The sequence below is a fragment of the Ogataea philodendri genome (assembly GCF_020536065.1).
Source record: "Ogataea philodendri strain CBS6075 chromosome Unknown scaffold5, whole genome shotgun sequence".
Lineage (NCBI taxonomy): Eukaryota > Fungi > Ascomycota > Pichiomycetes > Pichiales > Pichiaceae > Ogataea > Ogataea philodendri.
Window position 1 is genome coordinate 197,972 of NW_025764134.1, and position 24,493 is coordinate 222,464.

The 24,493-nt window shown below is 47.4% G+C and overlaps 21 protein-coding genes across 21 annotated transcripts; 11 read left to right on the plus strand and 10 right to left on the minus strand.

Annotated features, from left to right (window-relative positions):
* Positions 1-73: 73 nt before the first annotated feature.
* Positions 74-2,350, minus strand: OGAPHI_006060 (uncharacterized protein; the record flags this gene model as incomplete). The annotated part of the gene is made up of 1 exon (XM_046207309.1): positions 74-2,350. The coding sequence occupies one exon, from the start codon at positions 2,348-2,350 to the stop codon at positions 74-76; it is 2,277 nt and encodes a 758-aa protein (XP_046058985.1).
* OGAPHI_006061 (uncharacterized protein) lies at positions 639-1,324 on the plus strand (the record flags this gene model as incomplete). The annotated part of the gene is made up of 2 exons (XM_046207310.1): positions 639-676; positions 1,021-1,324. The coding sequence occupies 2 exons, from the start codon at positions 639-641 to the stop codon at positions 1,322-1,324; spliced, it is 342 nt and encodes a 113-aa protein (XP_046058986.1).
* Positions 1,470-1,817, plus strand: OGAPHI_006062 (uncharacterized protein; the record flags this gene model as incomplete). The annotated part of the gene is made up of 1 exon (XM_046207311.1): positions 1,470-1,817. The coding sequence occupies one exon, from the start codon at positions 1,470-1,472 to the stop codon at positions 1,815-1,817; it is 348 nt and encodes a 115-aa protein (XP_046058987.1).
* A 151-nt stretch (positions 2,351-2,501) lies between the features above and the next one.
* OGAPHI_006063 (uncharacterized protein) lies at positions 2,502-6,896 on the minus strand (the record flags this gene model as incomplete). Its single annotated transcript, XM_046207312.1, has 1 exon — positions 2,502-6,896. The coding sequence occupies one exon, from the start codon at positions 6,894-6,896 to the stop codon at positions 2,502-2,504; it is 4,395 nt and encodes a 1,464-aa protein (XP_046058988.1).
* Positions 6,897-6,948: 52 nt separating this feature from the next.
* Positions 6,949-7,572, plus strand: OGAPHI_006064 (uncharacterized protein; the record flags this gene model as incomplete). Its single annotated transcript, XM_046207313.1, has 2 exons — positions 6,949-6,951; positions 7,207-7,572. The coding sequence occupies 2 exons, from the start codon at positions 6,949-6,951 to the stop codon at positions 7,570-7,572; spliced, it is 369 nt and encodes a 122-aa protein (XP_046058989.1).
* On the minus strand, positions 7,234-8,028 carry OGAPHI_006065 (uncharacterized protein; the record flags this gene model as incomplete). The annotated part of the gene is made up of 1 exon (XM_046207314.1): positions 7,234-8,028. One exon carries the CDS (start codon positions 8,026-8,028, stop codon positions 7,234-7,236), a length of 795 nt encoding a protein of 264 aa, XP_046058990.1.
* A 414-nt stretch (positions 8,029-8,442) lies between these two features.
* OGAPHI_006066 (uncharacterized protein) lies at positions 8,443-8,775 on the plus strand (the record flags this gene model as incomplete). The annotated part of the gene is made up of 1 exon (XM_046207315.1): positions 8,443-8,775. The coding sequence occupies one exon, from the start codon at positions 8,443-8,445 to the stop codon at positions 8,773-8,775; it is 333 nt and encodes a 110-aa protein (XP_046058991.1).
* Positions 8,776-8,905: 130 nt separating this feature from the next.
* Positions 8,906-9,475, minus strand: OGAPHI_006067 (uncharacterized protein; the record flags this gene model as incomplete). Its single annotated transcript, XM_046207316.1, has 1 exon — positions 8,906-9,475. The coding sequence occupies one exon, from the start codon at positions 9,473-9,475 to the stop codon at positions 8,906-8,908; it is 570 nt and encodes a 189-aa protein (XP_046058992.1).
* A 130-nt stretch (positions 9,476-9,605) lies between these two features.
* On the minus strand, positions 9,606-11,210 carry OGAPHI_006068 (uncharacterized protein; the record flags this gene model as incomplete). Its single annotated transcript, XM_046207318.1, has 1 exon — positions 9,606-11,210. One exon carries the CDS (start codon positions 11,208-11,210, stop codon positions 9,606-9,608), a length of 1,605 nt encoding a protein of 534 aa, XP_046058993.1.
* Positions 9,619-10,167, plus strand: OGAPHI_006069 (uncharacterized protein; the record flags this gene model as incomplete). Its single annotated transcript, XM_046207319.1, has 1 exon — positions 9,619-10,167. One exon carries the CDS (start codon positions 9,619-9,621, stop codon positions 10,165-10,167), a length of 549 nt encoding a protein of 182 aa, XP_046058994.1.
* A 112-nt stretch (positions 11,211-11,322) lies between the features above and the next one.
* On the plus strand, positions 11,323-13,119 carry OGAPHI_006070 (uncharacterized protein; the record flags this gene model as incomplete). Its single annotated transcript, XM_046207320.1, has 1 exon — positions 11,323-13,119. One exon carries the CDS (start codon positions 11,323-11,325, stop codon positions 13,117-13,119), a length of 1,797 nt encoding a protein of 598 aa, XP_046058995.1.
* On the minus strand, positions 13,112-13,828 carry OGAPHI_006071 (uncharacterized protein; the record flags this gene model as incomplete). The annotated part of the gene is made up of 1 exon (XM_046207321.1): positions 13,112-13,828. The coding sequence occupies one exon, from the start codon at positions 13,826-13,828 to the stop codon at positions 13,112-13,114; it is 717 nt and encodes a 238-aa protein (XP_046058996.1).
* Positions 13,509-13,817, plus strand: OGAPHI_006072 (uncharacterized protein; the record flags this gene model as incomplete). Its single annotated transcript, XM_046207322.1, has 1 exon — positions 13,509-13,817. One exon carries the CDS (start codon positions 13,509-13,511, stop codon positions 13,815-13,817), a length of 309 nt encoding a protein of 102 aa, XP_046058997.1.
* Positions 13,829-14,164: 336 nt separating the features above from the next.
* OGAPHI_006073 (uncharacterized protein) lies at positions 14,165-15,991 on the plus strand (the record flags this gene model as incomplete). Its single annotated transcript, XM_046207323.1, has 1 exon — positions 14,165-15,991. One exon carries the CDS (start codon positions 14,165-14,167, stop codon positions 15,989-15,991), a length of 1,827 nt encoding a protein of 608 aa, XP_046058998.1.
* A 381-nt stretch (positions 15,992-16,372) lies between these two features.
* OGAPHI_006074 (uncharacterized protein) lies at positions 16,373-18,802 on the minus strand (the record flags this gene model as incomplete). Its single annotated transcript, XM_046207324.1, has 1 exon — positions 16,373-18,802. The coding sequence occupies one exon, from the start codon at positions 18,800-18,802 to the stop codon at positions 16,373-16,375; it is 2,430 nt and encodes an 809-aa protein (XP_046058999.1).
* A 64-nt stretch (positions 18,803-18,866) lies between these two features.
* Positions 18,867-19,427, plus strand: OGAPHI_006075 (uncharacterized protein; the record flags this gene model as incomplete). Its single annotated transcript, XM_046207325.1, has 1 exon — positions 18,867-19,427. The coding sequence occupies one exon, from the start codon at positions 18,867-18,869 to the stop codon at positions 19,425-19,427; it is 561 nt and encodes a 186-aa protein (XP_046059000.1).
* An 85-nt stretch (positions 19,428-19,512) lies between these two features.
* OGAPHI_006076 (uncharacterized protein) lies at positions 19,513-20,415 on the minus strand (the record flags this gene model as incomplete). The annotated part of the gene is made up of 1 exon (XM_046207326.1): positions 19,513-20,415. The coding sequence occupies one exon, from the start codon at positions 20,413-20,415 to the stop codon at positions 19,513-19,515; it is 903 nt and encodes a 300-aa protein (XP_046059001.1).
* Positions 19,790-22,058, plus strand: OGAPHI_006077 (uncharacterized protein; the record flags this gene model as incomplete). Its single annotated transcript, XM_046207327.1, has 4 exons — positions 19,790-19,989; positions 20,275-20,382; positions 20,882-21,584; positions 21,648-22,058. The coding sequence occupies 4 exons, from the start codon at positions 19,790-19,792 to the stop codon at positions 22,056-22,058; spliced, it is 1,422 nt and encodes a 473-aa protein (XP_046059002.1).
* Positions 20,859-22,049, minus strand: OGAPHI_006078 (uncharacterized protein; the record flags this gene model as incomplete). The annotated part of the gene is made up of 1 exon (XM_046207329.1): positions 20,859-22,049. The coding sequence occupies one exon, from the start codon at positions 22,047-22,049 to the stop codon at positions 20,859-20,861; it is 1,191 nt and encodes a 396-aa protein (XP_046059003.1).
* Positions 22,059-22,181: 123 nt separating the features above from the next.
* Positions 22,182-24,299, minus strand: OGAPHI_006079 (uncharacterized protein; the record flags this gene model as incomplete). Its single annotated transcript, XM_046207330.1, has 1 exon — positions 22,182-24,299. One exon carries the CDS (start codon positions 24,297-24,299, stop codon positions 22,182-22,184), a length of 2,118 nt encoding a protein of 705 aa, XP_046059004.1.
* On the plus strand, positions 22,963-23,847 carry OGAPHI_006080 (uncharacterized protein; the record flags this gene model as incomplete). The annotated part of the gene is made up of 1 exon (XM_046207331.1): positions 22,963-23,847. One exon carries the CDS (start codon positions 22,963-22,965, stop codon positions 23,845-23,847), a length of 885 nt encoding a protein of 294 aa, XP_046059005.1.
* Positions 24,300-24,493: the final 194 nt, after the last annotated feature.

Here is a 24,493-nt window from a genome sequence, read left to right on the forward strand (position 1 = left end):
GGTCGGTCGTCCCCAGACGGGAAAAAAAAAACTAGCGACGATCGTCGGTTTATAGAAAGCTCTAAGTGTACATTTATTTGCGGCCCTTCTTCTTCCTCTCCAACATGGCAATGTGTGCCATGCTCTGCTCCACCTGCGTGTGCTCGTGGTCCAGGCACGGAACAAGCTTGTACGACGGTCCTTCCGGCACCTTGGTGCACATCTGAACAGACTGCAACCACGGGTCGTTGAAACACTCGTCGATCGAAATACGACACGCGGGAGCAAGCGACACCATCTTACCGATCAGCGGACGGCAATCCGGCTGCAGCGCGTTCAACAGCCGCTGCTCGCCCATCAGGTTCGAGGTGTGCTTCAATGGATCGTCTCCCTCGGAGGCCTCGTTGGAGTTCGAGGTGGAAGGAGGCGGCGTTGGTATCTCGTCGGGCTGCGGCACCGAGTTCAGTTCCTCTTGGTGTCGTCCCTTGTCCTTTTCTTCTGGATGGGCGTCCAGGTCGGAGTAATTTGGCGGCTCTGGAACCCGTCTTAGCAAATTACCAAAAGTGACTCCCGGCTCTCTGGAAGCAAACAGCTTGAAGCTCGGATCAGATAGTTTCGGAACCTTCCATGGGAACTTCTTGAGCATCATACAGCAGTAGATGATGGCCGTGGACCAGATATCCACCGGTCTGGGGTCGTACTTGTTGAACACACAGACTTCCGGAGCCAAATACGGGTCAGATCCAACAATTCCCTGAGCTTCGATTAACGTGTTGGAGAACGGATACTGAAACACGACAGCAGATCCAAAGTCGATGATCTTGACAATTCCCTCCTTCGAGATCACACAGTTGTCCAGCTTCAGGTCTCTGTGTGCCAAACCGATCGAATGAATGTATCTAATACCGTTCAGGATCTGCTTGAAACAGCAGTTCACCTCCTCGGGACTCATCTTGTTGGACATCACAATGGCAAACAAATCGAAGTCGCAGTACTCCATCACCTGGACGATTCTCTCGTTCTCGTACGAAATCTCAATAGTCTCTATAATGTTTGGATGTTTCAAAGCAGAACCGATACAGTATTCGCTGGTGATTTTCTTGGTGTATTCTCTGCGCGATTCGTGTTGGTACTTGGCCCGGAACTCTTTCACAGCAAAGACCTTGGAGTCGGATATTCTCTTGACGAGTCGGACCTGTCCTCCAGCCCCTGCTCCCAAACTCTCTCCAAACTTGCTGTATCTCTTGCTGAATGGGATCTGAGGAGTAGTATTGCCTCCAATAGACAGCGTTCCAGGAACGCTGTTCAAGTAGGAGGTTGCAGGGCTGGACAAGCTTGGAGATGAAGAAACTCTTTTGCTGAAATCCAACGGAGAAGTGCTGTAATCTGGTAATGGAGATGATGGAATCGTTTCGGAGCCACCAAATGTTGGAGCGTTGAAAGTCACGCTGGATGAAGGAGTGGCTGTAGTCATCTGAGGAATCGACGAGATGGAGCCCTGTCTCTGCACACTGAGACCGGCACTCAAATTGGAGGTTCTCGGCACGCTCATTTGGCCGTTGTTGTTCAAAGATGCAGATTTGCGGAAAAACCGTCTGAGGTCGGCCATGGACGAGTGGCGGGAGCCCGGCGTGTTCGCAGTGGTGGAAATACTTTCAGTGCTGGACTGTGACGAAGGAGATTGTCCGGTGACATCTTGCTGGGGAGAAGAAGAGAACTGGTCTAATGTTGCGGCGGTGCTTCTTCTGGACTTGGAGAAGAAATTCACCAGCGACGTGTTGGACCTGGAGGAGCTTAACGGGTTGGACGCAGCAACGGCGGCTGCACGGGCCTCCTGAACCTGCTGGACCTTTTGTTTGGAAATGATAAATCGAGGCTCAAGCTGCTTTGGTGACGAAATTGCAGGTGACGAGATGTGAGTTGCCGAAATCAATTGACCATTAGCCAAATTCACGACCGGCGAGCCAACGAAACTCGAGGTCGGAGTGGCCGCAGACGATGATAATGCAGAGGTGCGTCCGCCGGGCGCACTGTATGGAATAGCATTTGCCAGAGATCCGGGCAACCCGCCAGTGTTTAGTTGTAGATTCTCGGGTCTATTTGCAAAGGAGTGATGCGATGATGATACTATTGGTTTTGGAGAGACCTGGACTTGCGACGTCGATTCAGGATAATCCGGCGTGTATGAGGTTTCGGTAGAAAGGCCCTCCAGAGAAATGGTGGTTGTTATGGTCTTTTGGTGGTCGCTTTCGCTTGGATGAATCTCTGTGGCATTGATTCTGACGCCGTTTGACACCGACGGCTGTTCCTTCTGCTCGTTGATGAGCTTTGTCAGCGACGAAACACCAGGTTTTCTGTCGTTGGATGCCATAATTCTAACCGAATATTATGAAAATGTGCTTGGAGCGTTTTTTTTTTGTTCACTCTTGGTGGACAACTTGCTGATAAGATACGCCGCTGCGCGAAGCAACACTTTAAATTGAATATTAGCCAATCAAATAGGACAAATTATTACAAACTACTTAATAATGAGGACGCTTGTTTCTAGGACCAGAGTACCCATCATACCGCCGCTTGCGGTCTGCGGGCCTATCAGAGTTGTAATCTGCTCCATTGTGTCTGGAACTGGCTGATTTTCTGTGTGATGAAAAATCTTTCTGTTTGTAGTCGCGACTGTTTTTAAAGTTGCGGTGAGGAGGATTTGATGGTGGGGGTAATGGAGGAGGTGGCAGAGGTGATGATGGCGAAGAACCAGAACTTGTAGGGTTCGATACTTGTCTTTGCAAAAGCAGCCGTTTTTCCTCCTCCAACCGGGCCAAAAGCGCAGACGATCCGGTTGGAGCTGGCGATTTCGACGCAGTCCGGCTTTTGTCCTGAACAAGCTCTTCTTTGGCCTCGGACTTGGTTTCTGGTTCAGTGCTCGTCTGTTTGGTCTCCTTACTCTCTCCTTCGACCCTAATCTCTGTGTTTTTCTCGTTGTCGACATTGGTCCCCACCTCGGGTTTGATTTCCGGACTGGTTTCTTTAGCAGGTTCTTCCGCTGTGCTTGGCTTGGACTTCTCGGAGTCGATTCCTTCCATCTTGTCTTCGTCCTCGGTATCTAGAACCGGATCCTTTGCTGCCTCCTTCTGCTCGAGCTCCTCGTTAGCATCCGATTTAACAGGCTCCTTGGTTTCTTTCTTTTCTCTCTTTTGCAACCCAACCAAACCATAAGGTTTGGCAGTAGGGTTGGACTTTTCGCGCTCCTTCCGCTCGGCCTCACGCTTTTCACGCTCTATGCGCTCCAACTCGGCAAGGCGTGCCCGCTCCGCAGCAACTTTCTCCTCTCGTTTCTTCACCAAAACCTCTTTTTCCTCGGGATCCATCTCGTAGAATTCCCAAATAGGCATACACCCAGATTTCTTGGACGATGTGAGCACAAACAACGCATTGGAAGCGAGTTTGATATCCTCTCTTGTGTCGGTTGCATAGATGGACGACAGTTTCCGTGTCAAAAGCTCAGAATGGTCTTCAACAACTGGGAACTCTCCAAGAAGATTCTTGAGGAATATAATAGCATTGTTTCTGGTGGTGTACTGTTCTGAGTCCAATGCGGCAATGATCTGTTTCTGAAGCGCCTTGTGCCAATTGAACAATGTCTTCCGGAACTCTTCGTGGCTCAAAACGTCTCCTCCTGGTGGCTTTAGTCCAGTTAACGATGGCTCTTCGTCACCTTCTTTACCCAACGCTGTCTTATTGTAAACTTCTTCGGATGATCTCCAAACGTTGAGCTGTTTTAGCACTTGTGAGTAGAAAATTCCAAAGTTCTCGGTCTCGGAAGCTGTGCTAGTGAAAAATGTAGGAAGCATGAAAGAAGCAGTGAACAGCTCGTTCAAAAGGTAAACCAGCGAAAAACCTGCTGCATTCAATGAATGAGCCAAGAACAAGAACTCGGCACTATAAACAGCATCAAACGGCGAGTGAACCAATCTTGGTAACAAACAGTGCTCCAAGATCTGACTGGTACTTTTGGAAATAGTCTCCTCATCAGTAACATCATTGAACCATTGGTCTTTCCTGGATTTCAGAACCTCCATCTTGTACTGATAATTCTTTTCGTGAGTAAGACCGTCGTTCTTGACACCAGCAGAGATACTATGCAATTGACTCAACTCTCTTTCCAGTCTCTTCAGCTCCTTCTTTGGGAAATCCTTGTCCTTGCGAGACATGACGAGCTTTTTGTTTAGCGTGCTAATCTTGGTTTTGATTTCTGCCAGTTCGTTCGAGTACGAAATCTTCTCGTAGCAGATTTCATATAGCGAGAGCTGCCAAAAATCGGCATAGAAACTGGCACTCATCGTGTCCCAGTCGATAGACAGAACGGCACAGAGATCTGCCTCTAGCTCGTCAATAAGTCCCGGATTGGCCTTCAACTGTCTGCTAAGGTGTCTTCTCCAGATTTGGAAAGCCCAGACAGGACGGACTCTAAACTGCTTTATCAGCATATCAAGAGACACCATCTTGGTGACAAACACATTGGTTGGAAGGTTTTCGTCGATCAGCGTGGTAAAAGTATGGATTAATGAGTTGAGCTCGTCACATCGACGATTAAGGATTTTTAATGGAGCGTGCGACTTATCCACGATCTTATCCGGCAAGTTTGCCAATAAAATGAATAACTCTCCCAAAACATCCAGATCAGTCAGACAGTTGAGCAGCTTGCGTGAACTTGCTCTCGAATCGCCCCTATGATCTTCAATCACCATGTAAACAAGTTTTTGTAGACTACTTTCAGAGTTCAACAAGAAAACCTGTTTCGCTGTCAAGTTGTTGATCTGTTGCACACCACTCATAGACGCTATCAGCTCATTCACCAAAATGATGTAGTCAATCTGACCATTGTTCAGACTCTTAACAATCAACGTGATTATCGGGTCCAGTTGGAACTGGTGTAGTCTATTCTTTGCCAGCTTTCCAATAAACGAAGAGAGGTTCTGGATCCATTGCATATAATTGAGTCCATCTTCCTGCATAGCTTGTCTGTTTGAGCTTAGCTTGTTGCAAAGCTGGAAAGTCAACGCATCCCACACAAACGGGCCAAAAAATTGCGAAGCCTCGACTATCAAGTCACTCAAACTGCTGTAACTCTCAATGTGGTTCACAAACGTTGCAGTGACGGCCAAAGGATTGCAGTACGCAATTCTGGTGAGCTGGCGCATCTGAACACCTCCGTTCTCTGTTGACAACCGTTTGAGGATGTCTTTGGTTTTCTTTTCTGCAATGTCGTGTTTCTGCTTGATCTCGTCATTCGTCTTGACAGTAACGTTCTGATATTCTCCGTAAAGGTTGTAACGCACTTGTAAGGGGTAAAAATCGGACAAAATTGAAAATGCTTCGTTAACAACAGCCATGTTGTTTGCAAAAGCGAGCGCAGGGAAAACAAACTTGCGGAAGTATTGCAACACGTCTTGCTTGTCTGTGCCTTTTTGGAGCTCATGCCTCAAAATTCTGATGATTTTGGTAAATAGCAAAGCGCTCTGAGCAATTCTTGTGCCAGTGAAGCAAAGAAACTGGTTTGAAAAGTTCACCAAGTCTTCAAAAGACGACACCAGCATGAAATCTGTCACTTCAGTGGTTTCTCCTATTCCCTTGATTCCAATTTGTCTGTAGTACGGCGTGACTATTTCATCGGCCAATTTGTTAACGGAATCACAGATCTGTTCGTCAATAAGCGGCAAAAATGGGTACTGGACTAAAATGAACATTGCCTCGTTGTACATTTTGTAGTGAAGAATGTACTTGAGAAACTGGATCTTCGCAATGTATGGTGTTTTTTCCTTGACGGGGATCGTCTTTTGTATAGGCGTGGAATCCTGGGCTTTCATGGGCTTGTTTGCATCTTTCATCTCCTCGTCTTCGTCGTCAGAGAGAACTAGTGGAGCAGCTAGGGCCAAAGCGGAAGCTGTCGCTTTAAACGCGTTTTCTTTCGTCTCCTGTTGATGTTGAGTGTTCAACTGCTCAAGTTCCTGGTTTTCCCTTGGAACCACTACGAAATTGGCGTCGGACTCGAACTCCAAAGGTTTCAAAGAGTTGAAGATCGAATGGAACTCCAATAGTCCCTCTTTGATCAGCAAAACAATCAGCTTGAGTTCCACTGGAACCCGTTCCTTGTAGTCTGTATCAAGCAAAAAAGAGACAACCACGGATTGCAAAGTTGAAGACTCTTTCGAAACCCAGATGCTCTTTTTGATGATTTCCAGTATTAATGATTCGTTCTTGTCAACGTTCAATGCAAATATGCTGAGCATGAGAAGAGCGGATCTCGACAGATCCAGACGGAAATGTCCAATCAGACGCTCAATCACGCGTGTGTAATATCCAATTTTGCATAAGCTGTCCTCCTGGTGGAAAATGTCCAACAATTCAACAGCCAACTTGGAGTATCCTTCACTCGACTCGTGCAACGAGGAGTACGTTACCACTCCATAATCGTTGACTCTTGCATCGTTGAAGTAACATTTATTGTAGTCGGGAAACAGCCCGGTTTTCAGGATGGAATAATCTAGGTATTGTCGTTTGAATTGGTTGTCGATTCTAACGGATTGGATAAATGCGTTGAGATGAGGCTTTGGATTCGAGGCCTGGAACACTATCAAAAACTGAATAGACAATTCTTGTCTCTCCTTGACGTTTGGAATTGTCGAGATGATAGTGTTTGCGAGAGTAATTAAGTTGTTTATGGATATTCTTGTGTTAAAATCGTTGAGACAAAGAACAATCTCGTAAAACACTTCGGTTGGAGAAACGTCTTTGTTGACGACCTGAGACGTCAAAGTGTCGACCGTCTGTTTCCAATTGCTGATTGCAGTATCGTCAAGATACTTCCAATCGTATTGGAACGGAGAAGTCTCTGCAACGTTGACGGTTTCCTCCGTCATTATTGGAAAGATTTATTAAAAAAATTACTTCAACTTTTAAGCATATATACAAATGGTAAGTTTGTTTGAATAATTGTTTCTAACCATGAAAGGCCGATAAAATACGAGAGAAACATCTCTACGATGCTTTGAAAAGCAAACATGTTGGTTTAGGGAACGAGGAAACCACCAGGGCAGAGTATATCAGCAACGTCAAAAGGGATACCTACGCGAGCTTGGTTGCCCACCAGTCCATGCTAGAGTTCATGTCATTGTCCTATAATAAGCCTAAACAGATTGTACATACAGAACTACTGGAGAAAATGATCAGACCACTAGAACCAAACAAACGGGGACCTTAGCTAAGAAGAGGGGCTTGTTCCTCTCCATTGACAGTGTTCAAACCGGATCCAAACATAATGACCACAGAGATGATAAAGTCGACCGCAGCAATGATGAATGCAAACACCCATTGGAAAGCGACCACCTTGGTGAACAGCTGACCGAATCCGAGTCCCAACATCAACAAACTGGTACTAAGACCAATCGACCAATCGTGGTACAGAACCAAGATTGCCAGAGGAACCAGCAGGAACTCCCAGATGAAAACGTTTGCAAGAATACGTGCAATCAACGACTTGTTGTGAGAGTGGACCAAGCATGCTCCGTTCCAGAAAATAGCGTACATTGTCCATGACAAAGGCAAGGCTGTAACTGGGAAGTGGATGGTGAGCCAGTCGCCCACATTTTTGATGGAGACGGTACGGTGGGTGAAATACAACGCCAACAAGTTGAGCAGGTTGATGATTAGCACCAATTCTGCCAAAGCAAACTTCTCCTTGTTGAAGAAGTAGCACCACAGAAATTGCAACGCGTTGTTGATAGCGAAATGAGGACCAATAATTTCACTAACAGCGGCCTTGTTTTCAGTGGACACAGTCTTGTCGAAGAAGACCTTAATGATAAAGAACACTTGGAGCAATATGGTGATCAGCCAGTAAATATCGGTGATCAGGAAGAACCCGGTAAACGGTGTTCTATAATGGCTACCATAGTGGCTGAACAGAAATAGAAACAGAGTTCCATATAGGGAGAGCACGAAGCTCGCAAGGATTAGCAATTTGTGAGTATAGACTCTTGATTCTGCCGTCATGATGAATTTCTAAATAACCAAAACTTTTTAAACGTTTGGTTTGCTTGCTACTCTAACCCGTGCGGCTTGCGGTGTAAAGGTTTGCAAAAGTCTGGAGAAGAACACTATGTCATTGCGATGACAAACGTACATGCATACGGAGTTGGACAATAAATAGGGGGTTGTTGATTTCCGCTGTGAGGCTTAGACATCACCAAAATTGCCTGAAATAGCACGTCCAACACCGAATCTTTATCTTTGGAATTTGTCAGAAAGATTTGTCATTCGGAGCTGAAAAGTATTTGTCATACATTACATCCTGCATCTAGAAAAATCTCACTTGATAAGACTAATTGCTTGCTTCGCCTGGAATATAAAAGCACACGGTTCCACCCTACTATTGATATCAACAAAATCACCGAATAAGTCTTAAATATGTGTGATACTTGCACTATCGATCTGCCTGAGGAACGTATGTTCAACCTCTGCTACGCAAACAACGACACCTCTACACCGCCTTCGCCTACGATATCACGGGCTTCGTTTGAACGGTACAAGAACAACTCCACACGAGTCGCACATCTCCTTGACTCGTCTCCAGTGAGGTCGCCCAACTACGAGCTTGTGCAAAGACTCGAAAAGCTCACATCCAAATACCACACCTCGGTGCCGATGATAATATCGTCGTGGCTGAAGGGTGATGCATACAACTTGCGTCTATCTGATGCCGACGTGCACTTTTTGAATGAGTCAGTGATGGCCGCTTGAAGCGTCCGTCAACTATCACGTTATACGCCCCTCGCACAAACTCGCATATTTAGATTTATTAAATTACACAACGCTCTTCATGGTTTGGTTCATGCAACTATGTGTGAAATCGTAGACATCTTTTTACAAGTTATTTCTTGTCTGCTTCAGGTTCTGGTTTCTCCTGCTTTGGAACCTCAACAGGTCCCTTCTTGTCGGTCCAATCGGCCCAAGATCCGACATAATTGAGTCTCTTGTCGTATCCAAAGGTTCCGGCAAGCTCCTCGGCCATGGTCGATCTAACGCCGGCCAGACAGTAGAACACCAGGGTCTGGGATGGTTCTGGCTTTGGGAATCCAAAGGTGGATTCGAATTTCTCCTCTGGCAGTCCCAAAGCTCCAGGACTGGAGTTCACAGGGATATTAACAGCACCAGGAATATGGCCCTCTGCGTACTCTTCTGGCTCTCTAGTGTCAACAAGAACCACGTCGGGTTTCTTCTCCTCAGCAATACTCTTCACCTTGGCGAAATCAATCACCGGAGCGTGCGAGTCCTCCTCCAAAACACCATAACGACGAACGGACGGACTGTTAAAGAATTTGACCGCAGGAACCACCCGGGTTTGTGGTCTGTGAACAGCGGCAGAATGAATCGAGCTCAAAAGCCTCTGGGAAGGCCGGCATCTTGCCAAAAGAGCAACCGGACGAAATTGTCTGAGCATTATTTCAAATTACTTATGCTTATCAACACGGTTTTTTTCCATTTGCCATTTACTCTGTTAAAAAAAATGTGCATGGTACCAACCACATTCACAAGCCACACTTACAAGCCACAACGTATAATTATTACAGCTACATACCACCCATGCCACGGAAGTTCTGGGCCATCTGTCTCATTGCCGGGTTGTTCATCATCTGTTTCATCTCCGGAGAGTTCATCATCTTCATCATTTCCTGTGGGTTAGGCATTCCGCCGCCGGCGCCGCCCATCAGCTGGCTCATGTCCGGCATTCCACCACCAAGTCCACCCATCATCTTGCTCACGTTTTGCATGATGGACGGGTTGGATTGCATCTGTTGCATGGCTCGCTGGATATTCTGTTGGTTGAACATTCCGCCACGTCCACCGGCCATCGGATTGGCACCTCCTTGTTGCATGTTCTTTGTAGTCTGTGCCATTCTGGCAAACATCTTCTGCTGCATCAAAACAGCTTCCACCTCCGTCACTGAAGTTCCCGATCCACGAGCAACTCGCACTATCCGGCTAGGCTGGTCCACAAAGATATCTCCGTCGCTGTCGAGCTCTTGTTTGGTCATGGAATCCATCACATACACCATTCTCTTGAACCGTTTACTCGTCTCCTCCTCTCCAACCTGGTTCATCATCTCTCCAATTCCTCCTGGCAACATCTGAGCGATCTTGGATAACGGTCCCATCTTCAAGATGTTGTTCATTTGCGTTTGCAAGTCTCGTAGAGTAAACTTTCCTTCCTGGAAGTTCTTGAGTGTGTCTTTTTGATCCAGGTTCAGCGATTGAACGTGTTCCATCAGTCCTTGGATATCCCCGATTCCAAGCAACTTGGAAACAAACTGGCGAGGCGTAAAGCTCTCCAGATCATTAATATGCTCTCCTGTACCGATAAATGCAATAGGAGTTTGGGTTGCTGCCACAGCAGAGATGGCTCCTCCACCTTTGGCGTGCCCATCCATCTTGGTCAAGATAATGGCACCAAAATTCGACGAGTCCTTGAACGCGCGCGATTGTGACTCGGCAGACTGTCCAATGGAAGCATCTAACACCATGATAGTCTGGTTAGGCTGCACCGCCTCGCCGATCTGGATCATTTCTGCAAAAAGCTCAGTCTCCTGACGATGACGTCCAGACGTGTCCACAATGATGATCTCGAACTTCTCTTTCTTGAACTTGTCAACACCGTCGGCGGCAACCTTCACTGGGTCGGCCTCTGTGTACGAACCGTAGTACGGGATCTTTGCCTTTGTAGCGTTCTGTTTCAATTGATCAAAAGCACCAGCTCTGAAAGTATCGGCACACACCATTCCCACCTTGAATCCCCTTCTTTGGTAGTAAACAGCAAGCTTGGTACACGTGGTGGTCTTACCAGCACCTTGAAGACCGACAAACATAATAACGTTGGTCTTCTTCTTCTTTGGCTTGTACAATTCTGTCTCCTTACAATCAACCAGATCGCAAAGTTCATCAAAAACAGCCTTCTGGATGAGCTTCTTCTTGTTGATTCCGGGTTTTTCCTCGGCCTCGATGGTTGCCTTGAGCTTTTTCCGTAAATTCAACACCAATTTGACATTCACGTCCGCCTCAATAAGGGCGTTCGAGATTTCCTTCAAAAGCCCATCAACAGCACTTTGATCAACAACACTGGCTTTCGTCACCTCCGACACGGCGTTGTTGATCCGTTTCCCTAAGTCTGCGAGCACCATTGATAATATAGACTGGACAAGATTTTTCCACTTTTTCTTCCCCGTTTATTTCTTTGCATCCTTGCACAGGCTTTTATTCCAAACCATAACATCTCAACAGGGAACAATATTGATGAATGTGTTTAGTGCAATCCAGACATCGACCAGCAATCTGATTTCCAAAGGTTCTTCTTCCACAACGAGCGATTGGGTGGCCCCAAAACTACTGTATTTTTGCATCTTTGATCCGACGTTGGCAGATCCCAAGAAAGAGGACGATCAGCAGTTGATCAACCAAATACTGGTCTATCTCAACTTTGAGGACCGTGAAGTCACAAACTCGGAAAAGGCCAAACGAATTGGATTTATAGAAGGGCTCGGAGACTTTTCAGGAAGATTCTCTGCCTGTGACTCGGGATATCTCAATTATATCGATACAGACAAGTCCAGAGTCATAGTGGGCACCTTTGCAGAGAAATACAAGTTCTTTTGCGGGTTCAGATTTGCACAGCTAGCGGAAAACTACGTTCGGCGAGGACTTGCTTCGCCAGAATACATGATAAATGAGTTCCAGTCCGGTTACAACTTATACTACATAAACCACGGTGCTATTAGCTACGAGACGAAAGAACAGCTGGAAAAATGGTGGGAAGTTTGGCTAAATCACAAGTTTGAGTTTGAGTCGGGCTACAATCTCGAAGATAGAGGACTGTTAAACTTGTATCCCGGTTATCGATGCTCTTCTGTTGTTCTTCCTATTGGATTCCAAGAGAACTTGAAAAACGCAATGGAACGTTTTGTGGATCAAAAAGATGGTCTGGTGGATCTTGTTGTGCTCAATACCAACTGGACTCCTTGCAAGAACTTCGGAGTTGTTTATCTAAACAAGGAATCGAAAGTACCGTCGCAATGGCTCACTAATCTGGTCAACTACATCGAGAAGCTTGATCTGTCCATCGGATTATCCACATATTCTTTGAAATCAGACAACCTGCCATCATTGAAAGCGTACCATGCGGCGGTTCAGGCCGCAATGCCCCAAAACAATGGAACGTTGCTTGACCGTTCGATCTTGCAACCTGCGATATATCTCCACGAGCAGCTAACAACGCACGTTTTCAATCCATTCACATCGGCACTGAGCACTGTTTCCACTGTTCCGCAACTTCTACCGTCATTCAGTATGTTTGGTTTGGGATCAACCTCCAACGAAGAAACTGAGGTAGCCGAAGAAACTGTCTCTGATATCTCAGAACAGGTGCAGGAGTCTCTGACAACCCAAAAGACAGGAAAGTATCTCCTTGGAAACACCAGCGAAGGAATCGTTACAAAAAATATCCATTTGGGTGACCATTCTTTGGAACTTGTGGTCTACGAGATTAACGGGATTTTATTTGCATTATTCTATGACAACCTGGATCATGACGAACATGTATTCAACGCACTTCAGAACGACCTCGACAACTTGTATGCATTATATTTTAACGACTTGGTGATCAATCAGCTCAAGTCTATCGAAAAAGAGATCAAAACGGAAACAAGCTTCTTCTATCTGATCCACGATCCAGTCAACAACGTATTGAAAACGTCGATCCCTAATATTGCCGACTCTGAGGAGGTAAGAGAGCTTAAAACCTACCATGTCCCGTCAGCCGGGCTAAGCAGGTCTCAAATGATCAATCTGACAATGAACCTAATGACATATCTTTTAGAAAAAACCAGTCCTTTGGAGCTCAAACCGCTGGAAAGGATAATCAAGATCAATTCAAACTGGTGGTGCTTGCAAAAACTGGTGAATGGCAAGACGGTGGTGGCACTGAAGAAGTTTGCTTCCGGGGAATTGAAACTCGACGCGGGCGACCTCGTTTCCTCGTTTGGACCCGAGTTTCGCAAATGGTACCATGATTCTATAAAAAGTGGTTTCATCTAGACAAGTCCTGGTAGAGCACTTTGTTGACTTCGCTCAACGGCAAGTCCCAGATACCGCTTGTTGATGCAAATAGATAGCGATCTATATCTTTTTTCTGGTATTCGGGCAATTCTGTGATCACCACGCCGTCGGTGTCGACGATGGTTCGTGGGTCATCCAATGGTGGGGTTTTAATCTCTGTGTTATACGATGCGACGGCCACGTAGGTGTACATCATGAGCACCAGGACATATGCGGGGATAGCCAGGGCCCACCATCTGGAGGGATAATAATAGATGCCGACACTGTTTAACAGCGAGTCGGGCAGCATCGACCAGCTCATCCATATGAATAGAAACAGAAAACTTATGACGTAGGCTGCAAATCCTTTGTACTCGGCCTGCGAAGTAATGTTGGTGGAGACGATAACATCGGACTCTCTGGCCAATGCGTCGGATATGAGCGGCAGATTATCGGACGTGGAGTTTGCTGTTGGATTTATAAGACTGGAGCCCGACTGGTTAGCGCCCAAGGAGTATAATGATGGAATTAAAGAGGTGATGGAGGTTGTGGACAAGGAGATCATTCTATTGGCAATGAAGGGCGAGGAAGGTGCAGGAACGGGTGGAGGCGGTACCAGAAGAGAGTTTGTTGTAAGGATAGACTGCGGCTGCGGTGAGAGGATTTCTCGCGAGCGACCGTTGGTCGAATCCTGCTGAACAACAGGCATGGGGTAGAGTGATATAAATATCAAATAATTTATCTGTCAATTTTAAATCTGTGTTGGCTGTTTTTTTCTTTAAGCAAAATTGAACAAGAGCATTAGAAACATAGCAGAATTGGGCGATCAAAGATCAATCAATTGTTCACAACAGTTTGCGAGAAACCTGAAAACAATAGCAAGGTGAAGGGCCAATTTTGAATTTTAATTTTTGCCTCGTTAGTTGATCAACAAACATACTAATAATATCACACCATGGGTAAGTATTTAATTTTCCATGGCATCCAGGAACAGTACTAATTACATGGGCAATGGGTTCATTGCCTTGAGGTAGGACCTAAGAAAATGTCTTTGAGCGAATTCTACGCCGACGAAAGTCTCGGGGGATCTTGGGCTGACGACGATATCGACATCAACTCTATCGCCGTCTCTTTACACAAGCCAGCAGACTCGTCTTCCTTCTCTCGACACGGCGATCGGGGTCAATTTGGACAATTCGGACATTACTCGTCGGGACCTGATAATGATCGCATGTTTGACGGGCGGGGACGAAACGATGGCATGTTCAGAGACCTGAAGCCTCCATACATCGCCAAGTTCACCAATCTGCCAGAACATTCCACAGGGAAGCTTATGATCGAGCTGTTTGGGTCGCGATTCACACGGTTCGAGAAATGTAAAGTTCTGAAAGACCCGCACCCTCCTACTCCACGGTTCAATATTTCATCCTCAGGTAAGGTGGAGCGTAAATGTGCGTATGTTCAAGTGGAAAGTGTGCGAGAGTTGCAAAAAGTGCTCAAGTGGAACGACATATTCATCGATAGACTAAGAATCAATGTGGATATTGCCGACTTCCAAGATTTCATGGACGTTCAGCAGTACAACAAGGATATTGGATACGATGACGAAGCAGAGGAAAAGAAACAGGCAGAAGCTCCAGCAGCTCCAAAGCCTGAAGAGAAGCGTAAGATTGCCACGAATCCGGCAAATGCTTCAAATGGACCAAAAGCAGTGACTGAGTCGAATGTTGCAAACGATTTAAATGGCGCTGCAGCCAGTGCTCAGCCACCAAAGCCTAAGCCTAATCCGTTTGGAAACGCAAAGCCGGTAGATACTGCTAGCAAGCTTCTTGCCCTGGAGAATCAAGAGAAAACGGCAGCTGCTCATCCTGTGCCGCAACCTAAATCGAACCCCTTCGGCTCGGCGAAGCCCGTGGATGTACTTTCAAAGCAACTGGAGATCGAGAAGAAGTTGGAGGAACTAGCAATCAACAGCACAACGTTCAAGACCATTGCTGGTGTTGAGAAGAAAAAGGAAGAGCCGGCAGAAAAGTCTTTGTCTCCCCGGAAAAGGTCGCAAGAGCCGTCACGCGCGGGCGCAACGGTGAAAGCTGTGCCACAGAAGACTCTGAGCAAATCTGACAGCAAGGGACGGGAAAGACGAGAGAGAAAACGGAGCAAGGAGCCAAAAGAGCCAAAGGAAAAGCCAAAGAAGGAGGAGCAGGAAAGCGAAGCTGTTTCTGAGGAAAAGGGAGAGGTTGACAAGATAGAGCCAAGTCCTGTTGAGGAAGTAAGCTCGACAGACACTTCTGCAGAAGGGACGAAGGAGAATACGCCTGTGGTTGCGGAAGCCAAGAATAGAGATCCTATTCAACGAAGCTTCCGCAACACGCGGTACGTGCGCGAAGGCGAGCCGCCTCTCCGCGGCCGTGGACGAGGACGAGGACGGGGATCGAACCGGGGCTCTTTGCGTCAGCGAGGAAGAGAAAACTTCGACGAGAAGTGGGAGCGGGGAGACAAGCTTGCGGAGCTCAAAAACGGAGAAAAGAGAAAGGAGAAAGAGAAGAGTGAGGAGGCAGGCGAGAAAACAGAGTCCAAAGAGCCAAAGAGCTCTGACGAGCCAGAAGACGTTGCAAAGCCAAAGAAGCCAAGGGAGCCACGGGAGCCACGGGAGCCTAAGGAACCTAAGGAACCTAAGGAGACCAATGAGCCCAATGAGCCCAAGGAGTCCGACTCTGACGGACCGTCAACCGACTCGTCCAGACGTCGCGGACGGTTCAGGGGCCGAGGAAGGGGCCGCTTTTCCAAGCATCAGTACACCAGTCTAAAATATGTCAAGCCCGGACTGGCTCGTAACGGTGAGCCGTTGGAGCAGACCCAGGGAGACAGCTAGATGTATAATAGCAGTATATAGCAAAAAAAACGCAAACTGCCGCATTGATCGGTATCGAGTGTTTTACATTGTAAAATCTGCGCATTGCACTCAACAACTAGACACTGTAAAAATGCCTGTCAACCGCCAGCACAGCGCTCCCATCCAGGCGGCGTATTTCAGCCGCCCGGTGATTTCTGATGGCCGTGCCCGGCGCTTTCGCGCCCTGGAATCTCTCAAGAGAAATTTTCAGCGGCGGGGTGTATCACCGAATTTCCCACTCGCGAATTTTGCCTAACGGCCGTGTGAAGGCGAGTACGCGCAGATTGCGACGGTGTGCGTTTCCACTACGCCAGAAGCGCAGTGTAGGATTTTTTTTTGGCAATTGGAGATAATACAGGATTATTTTGCAATACATAGGTTGTTGATGATTTGGAGCAGGTCCTGGCTTGTTTTTGCATGTATCGTGCTGGCCTTGCTGGTGGCTGCGCGCTTGTGGGATTTGGCGGGCTTTTCCGACGGAACTAGACCCAAGGCTCCAGATGGTAGCTGGCTGTAGAAAGTATCTTGGTACCTCTCAAAGAGGCCCAGCACGTAAAGGCCGGACGTTGCCAGCTGGGTTGTGGATAGCACAGTTGACGGGTCGTTCCAAATTCCTGGACTGGTAGTCTGAACTAGCGAAACAACAACGTATTTGTACTTGCCTCCGTTTGGCTCCGTAGCCACGAGCACAGAGCAGGGCTCAATCGAGTGCTCGGCAGACTTGGAGCGGATGATCTCTTCTATGAGCAGTTTTTGTGCTGCATAGGCAGTCACTATAACTATATCTTCACGTTGAAAACCTTGAAGGATCATGTAAATATACAGGAAAGCACAGAACTCTGCCTCTTCCAAGTTTTGGAACTGGGTGCCTGCCTTTGTCTCGGAACCCAGCAGGTCGACAAAGAAGCTGTTACACATGAATCCTTGGTTTGTGTAGATTTGAGGTGACTCGACTGCGAACTGCGACAGTTCCTGAGGGATCGCATACTGCGTGGTGAGAGTCTGGGTGGGGTTGAATAAGGAAAGCGCAGATTGGTTGGTGTTGAGCAGACTGTTTCCAACGACTGTCAGGCTGCGCAGGTCGTCGCTTAGTAGACTGCACAGTTCGTAGGGACTGACCAGTGAAGCATCCATGAGCACCAAATGGTCGAACACAAGATTTCCTGGCAGTTTGTCGATAGTGGTTGCAACCACTCTGTTGAACAGGAACGCAGCTTCTGGATACCGAGTGGAGATGTCGTGCAGTTCGAGCTGGTTGATTGGACGAATAAGCGCTTTGAAATGTTCCAACGGGTTTTCTGTGGAACCAAATGGATACTCTGTGTTCTCTGGGTCTTGAGAATACTGTATCCATTTTGGTTCAATGATATTTTTGTAAAAGACGTGGGCTGTTTGGAAACCATCGATTTCCTCAGGTTCGTATCCCATAGTCTGTGCAAGGTCCTTTGTAGCTGCCAGTGCGTCCACAACAGTCAAGCTTGGCTCCTGGGGGATGTTCAACGAGTCCAAAGTTCTTTGGCTTTTTGCAACCACAAGAATACGGCCATCCGTCTCGTTCAGCAGGTTGCGCACCAGGGTTGTCTTCCCTGAACACACTGGACCGTTAATCACTTTCAGCCTGTCGGTTCCCTGCTCTCCCAGCCATGGTGGGTATTTTGCGACCAGCGTTCTGGGTTTTCCTGCCACTCTAATTGCATATTTCACTGTCTCCAAATTATTCTTCTCTGAGGCATCAACTTCAACAATCGCACGGTAACTGTTGCCCTTGATGTGGTTTATCTGGTTAGATGTGTATCTGGTGTTGCTCTTGCCAATCAATACTCCCTGACCGATCCATTCCTTCTCATTGAGACTTTCTCCCTTGTGGCTCAGTATAGCCTCACAAATAAGTTTGTCATTTGAAAGGCCTCCATGTGTTTTCACAATAGTGATTCTGTTCACGTCGGCTGAGTACTTGCTCGTACCGACTCGAACCCGTCTCAGCACGGTCTCCACAAATGCGGTTTCCTTTTCGTCGGCCTTTGCTACCTCTTGCAACCACGAGCGCGCAACTAGCTCCTCCGCTGAGCTGAACGCAACATCTGCTACACTAGGTACAGGCTCACAGGTGCCGACCGCGAGCCAGGCACAGAGTTCCGGGTCAGAGTCTGGGTGTATATCAAGTTTCTCAAGTAATGCCTTCACCGTCCCCTTGGACACAAATTGTTGAAACTTGTGAAAGTCCCGCTGGAGCTCAGCAATGTTTGGATAGAGGTATATATCCTTGAACTCTAATAGAACCTGCAGTTCTCGCTGACAGACATCTTTGTAGATATGCGATCTTAAAAACTCAAAACTTGCATCGTTCTTAAACCGTGCAAGAAACCCAATCTTGCGTAAAAATGCACGTTGTTCACTCGACTGACACACTCGTATGATCAAGTTGATATCCGCTAGCTCCAACGGGTGTTTCCTGCCGAGTCTCTCTATTATCAACTTCAAATGACTTTTGAAAACGTCAAGCTCTCCAAGATCGTGCAGAAAAATGAAATATCGGCACACCGTCTCGTTGTCACCACCTTCAATCACCCACTGAGCAATCTGCGACAGTTTGTCCTTCTCCAACTGTACCAATCCTCGTCCTCTGCTGAGAAGATCAACAAGGCTAGCGACATCCGCTCCAGATTGGCCATTTTCTAGCCCTGCAATTTGTTTTTCCACTTGCTCTGCAAGCGTCCCCCACCTGTCACTCGCCCTACGCAATTGCTCCCCTGCAATGTCCTTACTTGAACGGCCTTTCTTTCGAGGCATGTCTCTGGTTCAAGATGGTGTCTGGGTTTTTCTAATAATTTTTTTCTTAAAATTTTCATACATCATGAATAGAGGAAGAGGAGGATTCAGAGGAGGCCGTGGCGGCAGATCAGGACCGCCAGTGCCGCAAGGACCCCCAGACAAGGTTTTCGAGATGGGAGAGTTTGTTCACTCGTGCGAGGGAGACATCGTCTGCAAAAGTATTAATGAGAAAGTGCCATACTTCAACGCACCAATTTTCTTGGAGAATAAGACCCAGGTCGGTAAGGTGGATGAGATCTTGGGACCTTTGAACGAGGTGTTTTTCACCGTGAAACCAAGCGAAGGTGTCCAAGCCACTTCTTTCAAGGAGGGTGACAAATTCTACATTGGAGGTGATAAACTGCTACCATTGGAGAGATTCCTTCCAAAGCCAAAGGCTGTGGGGCCAAAGCCACCAAGAAAGAAGGGTGGTCGTGGTGGCGCTGCTGGCGGCCGTGGAGGCTTCTCCAGAGGCGGTGGTTTCTCCAGAGGCGGAGGCCGTGGTGGAAGAGGTGGATTCTCCAGAGGAGGTGGAGGATTCTCAAGAGGAGGCGGCCGTGTAGGCCGTGGAGGCTTCTCCAGAGGAAGAGGAAGAGGATTTTGATTGAAAAGCTACATGATATATCGCCAAACGTAATTTGAAGCATTGTACGTTAACTTTGTATGTGTGTTTTTTTTCTGTAAAGCAACTAGGTAAAGTCTTCTTCAAGTTGTTCAGGAGCCTCCACGACGCTGGTCTTGATCTTGTTGAGCACTCTGATTTTGAACGCATCCAGTCTCGAGAACTTGTCGAACTCTTTGGCGCTGTTTGCGATTTCGTCGGGGCTTCCATTCCGCACAGCCTCCACCAATTTGGATGCAAACTCGTACTCTCTGGTGCTCTCGAACGTTGGGTCCCATTGGGTGAATCTCTGTAATAAAGCGTTACCACTGGCGTAGTCGTTGTTGTCTGCCAGTCTGCACAAAATGGCTTTCAAGAAATACTCTTTCAAAGACCATTTGGCCAGGTTATTGTTTAGGGACTCTTTAGCCACACGCTCGTACACGGCAGCCGCCTTAGAGTATTGCTGGATAGTGCTGTCGCAGTACAAGTCTGCAGCCTTGAGAGCGAACTTGTTGGCCAGAGCTGAGGCCGAATCGCCTTTGTACCATTCGCTAGCGTCCTCGTAGCTCTCTATGGCCTTTTGAATATCGTTTAGTTCGTTCTCGTACAGCTCGCCCAGATCGGACTTGAAATTTGCACTGCGTCTGAACTGGCCCTTGCGAACAAACATCTCGATTGCCTGCTCCAAGCATCTGGCCGCCTCGATAGGAACCTCTATTTTGTAGCTCTTGAAAGCCTCGACCAGTGTATTAGCGGCCTCATCTGGAGAATCGGCCAGTTTCTGTGCCTCTGCGGCCTTTTCAAAGGTCTGACCGGCCTGTGCATTGCGTTTTTGTAGTTTGTATAGATTAGCAGCTTGGACATACAAGTCTCCGGCCTCTTCGTATCTGGACTGCTGGGACGATCCGAAGAACGAGGAGAATCCCCCCACTTTCTTACACTTCTTGTCGGCCTGGTAGGTTAGCAAATACACCGCACTAAGATACATACCTCTGCAATTAATTGTTCAGGATTGGACATTGGCAAAATAATTAATTATCACAAACAAATGGTTCTGTTTTACCGATGGGGCGTATAAATTCACCCCCACCGGCCATGTTGCGTGTCGGCGAAAATTTTGGGCTGTCATGGCTTTTGTCGGGAACGTTAATGCTTCGGTAAATTCCTAGCGGCCACTACTTACAGTTTGAGGTGTCCGGTTCGATCCTCGCGGTCGGCATTTCACTGCCACGAGTAATCTGGCTAGTGTTTGTCAGCAAAGAACAGTGTTTCCACTGAAGGGTAGAAATACAGCACAGTTCACTGTCCGTGGGGAGGCGAGTGGGGTAGCATCTTGCTGGTTTCCGTAAGGATGGGGTAGTCGTCATGGTGAATTAGTTGATTGTGACCGATATTCTTTTTTGCATCCTGCTCGTATTACATTTTTATTCTTTACACTCTCTCAATAACTAAAGCACTGGCTCCTCCACCACCGTTACAAATACCAGCGGCTCCGTACTTGCCGCCTTCCTGGGTCAACACAGACAGCAAGGTGACAATGACTCTGGCACCAGAGCAGCCCAAAGGATGGCCAATGGCAACAGCTCCTCCGTAGACGTTGACTTTAGCCAGGTCGAGATCCAAAAGCTTGGCGTTGGCAAGACCAACAACAGAGAACGCCTCGTTGAATTCGAAGTAGTCAATGTCCTTCAGCTCCAATCCGGCGTGCTTGACGGCCTTAGGAACAGCCAAAGATGGGGCAGTGGTGAAGTCGACTGGGGCGTGTGCAGCGTCTCCCCAACCAATGATCTTGGCAATTGGCTTCAATCCCAGCTCTGCAACCTTTCTGGCACTGACAAGAACAACAGCAGCACCTCCGTCGTTGATAGGAGAGGCATTTGGAGCAGTGACGGTTCCGTCTTGCTTGAACACGGTTCTGGCACTTCTCAGCTTGGCCTCGTTCAACTTGGAGGTCTCCTCGTCGATCTCAACAACGGTGTCTGGCTTGCCTCTGGTACCCTTGATGGTGATTGGGGCGATCTCGGCCTTAAACTTGCCGTTAGCATGGGCCTTCTGGGCCTTCTTGTACGACTGGATGGCAAAGTCGTCCTGCTCCTCTCTGGAAATGTTGTGGTCAGCGGCACACTTTTCAGCTGCCACACCCATGGCTTTTCCGTCGTACGCGTCGTTTAAACCGTCACGCGAAATACCATCGATAATGGATCCGTCTCCGAATCTAAGACCGCCACGCGCAGCAGGAACGTAGTAAGGGGTGTTGGTCATCGACTCAGCACCTCCAGCAACAACAATATCGCCGGAGCCGGTAAGAATGTGTTGGGTTCCAAGAATAATGGCCTTCATAGCAGAGGCACAAACCTTGTTGATGGTGGTGGCAGGAGTGTTCTCCCCGAGCCCAGCCTTCAAAGCAACCTGTCTGGCAGGAGCCTGGCCAACATTGGCCTGCAAAACGTTACCAAAGAAGATCTCCTCCACGTCGGTGGGTTTGATCTCAGGAACCTTGGCCAACGCAGCCTTCACTGCGTGGGCTCCCAGGTCAACATACGACTGGGACGACAAGGTACCTTGGAAAGAGCCAATAGGCGTACGGGCAGCGGCAACGATATAAACGTGTTCTTTAGACATAGTTATTAGTGGGAAACAATTTTAGACTTGGAAAATACCCATCAGAAAAATGCTAAACGAGAGCCATACCGCTGGGAAAACATTTGCACAGCCTTGGAAATTATAAACCTCGATACACTGCGTGCGTGTGTTTCAGCCTTGGATCTCGATGTCCATGGCGGTGAACCGCTCGCTTTGCTCCTTTTGATGCTGTTCGAGCTGTTCCAGAGTCCACACACTGACTCCCTGTTCCTGGTCCTTAACGCTGATTGGCTGGGCCAGTGTTCGTAGGAAGTTCTTGGCCGAAGCTACGGCCATGTCTGTAGAGAGATTTGTGTCTGCCTCGGACAACGCCTGGCCTATCCATTTTGGAAGCTGGGCCTTCTTCCGTGCAAATCTTCTGTCTGCCAGAACCATTACTCCGTAGTCGTCCTTTCCTCGCAAAACACGTCCCAGACACTGCGCGGCGTGTCTCATCGCGTCGAAAGACAAGAAATCGTTCTCTCTGATTTGGTAATGGTCCCGCAAAAACTCCAGTCTCGCCTTCAAGATCCTGCTCTCTGTATACTGGAACGGAATCCCAATCATCAACACCGTACGTCCGTAATGATGGTCGAAATCGATTCCTTCAGACACTTTTCCACGAGCAACAGATAGCAAAACGGCTCCTCGTCCGTTCGAACAGGCCTTTCTATATGTTTCCAATGCCAGCGACGTCTCCTGTGCATCTGGAGTCTCCACCAGAATCAGCTTGTATTTCCAAACCTCGTCTAGAATTCCCATTGTCTGCCATTGCGAAATGATACTCTCCATGTATAGATACGACGGGAAGAACACAACCAGCCCGTCAGGAGTGATCTTGGAGAACTCGATCAAAAGCGTTCCGTAGTTTCTCACCACACTAGGATCGTTTCTGATCTCGAATCTTGACGAAATGGCAACCTGGTCAGACCCTTTGGTCACCACCATTGGCAAAAACGATCTTCTGTCCAAAGTCATTGTGTACGACTCCTGCACAACGGTGTCGAAGTTCAGCATTCTTGGATACATGTCCAGTGGTGAGATGGTACCAGAGGTGATGATCACCGAGGAAAAGCGCTCAAAAACGGGTTTCATGGCAAGCGATGCGTCAAGACAGGCGAACCGCAAAATTGGGTTTGGAACAGTGGCATTTTCCGTCTCGTACGGTTCCAGAATAAGAACAAATCCCGTTTCATATGTGGAAACTAAGGTTCCAAACGTGGCTATATCCTTCAGAGCCATAAACTCCTCGATCTCAACGACTTCCAACGTCCTCACCAGCAGCGATAGCCGCTCAGAACAGAATCGTAACGGCTTTCTATCGATAAATGTCAACTGCTTCAAATGCTGTAGAAACGAAACAGGCGTTTCGCTAATGACATGCAGAACCTTCATTCTCGTCTTAAGGTACTCGATAAATCTCTTGAGGAATGAAACGAAATGTTCTGCGCGACGAATACTTCCAGGAACGGCCTCGCTCAAAACGTCCTCTGAAAGCACCGGGTTGACCATGAATGCCTCTTCGTTTGTGTTGGAGATCTCTGTTTCTCGAAGTCCTTCAACAAGCTTCTCGTATTCGTCCTGGAGTCGCTTGCTATCAGTTTTCTTGACTTCTTCGACTTTTTTCGCCAGAGCATTGGCACCCCTACTGGCTCTTTTCAGAACATCTTCTGTCAGATCCAGCGAAAGAGATTCAATGCAAACGTTATCAATATTGTGCGCCTCATCAAAAATGATGATACTGTCTCTAGAAAGCTCTTTGGAAACTCTCTCGGCAATCTTGGGGTCCAACAAATAGTGATAAGAATAAATAATTATGTTGCAGAAAGGAATCATCCGTCTGATTGTGAAATATGGACATGTTCCTTCTGTCTTGCAGTATTTGAGCAAGTTCTCAAACGAGTAAACACCCGGTGGAACCAGATTGGCCGGATCTAAATCGTACAACTTCTCGTGAAATGAACAAAGATCATTAGTGCTTGCTTGTCCTTGTTCTATGCGTGATTTCAATTGTCCATTGGTCATGCGTCGACACATCTCATCGACAACCACACCTTTCCGTTCTTTAGAGACAACCGGATGAAGACACAAGTTCTTACGACTCGACAGTCCCAATCCACGGAAATCTTCCACGTATCCCAGCTCTTTTGCTCTATATTCCATCAACTTGTGCAGCTCGATCAGAGCTTTTTCGATCTCCGACATCGTACGAGAGCAATAAACAATCTTTCTGTGTTCTGGATAATGCATCTGGTACGCTACCGTCAACGAGAGCAGGGAAATCGTCTTCCCTGTTCCAGAAGGCATCTCCAATATACAATTTCCACCAACATCTAAAGTCCGCTTGATATCGCACATATAAGCATATTGCTCGGGATAAATCCTTGGATAGGGAAACAGAACAGGAAGATCATCTATAAAGAACCTGATTGGTTAGCAATTGG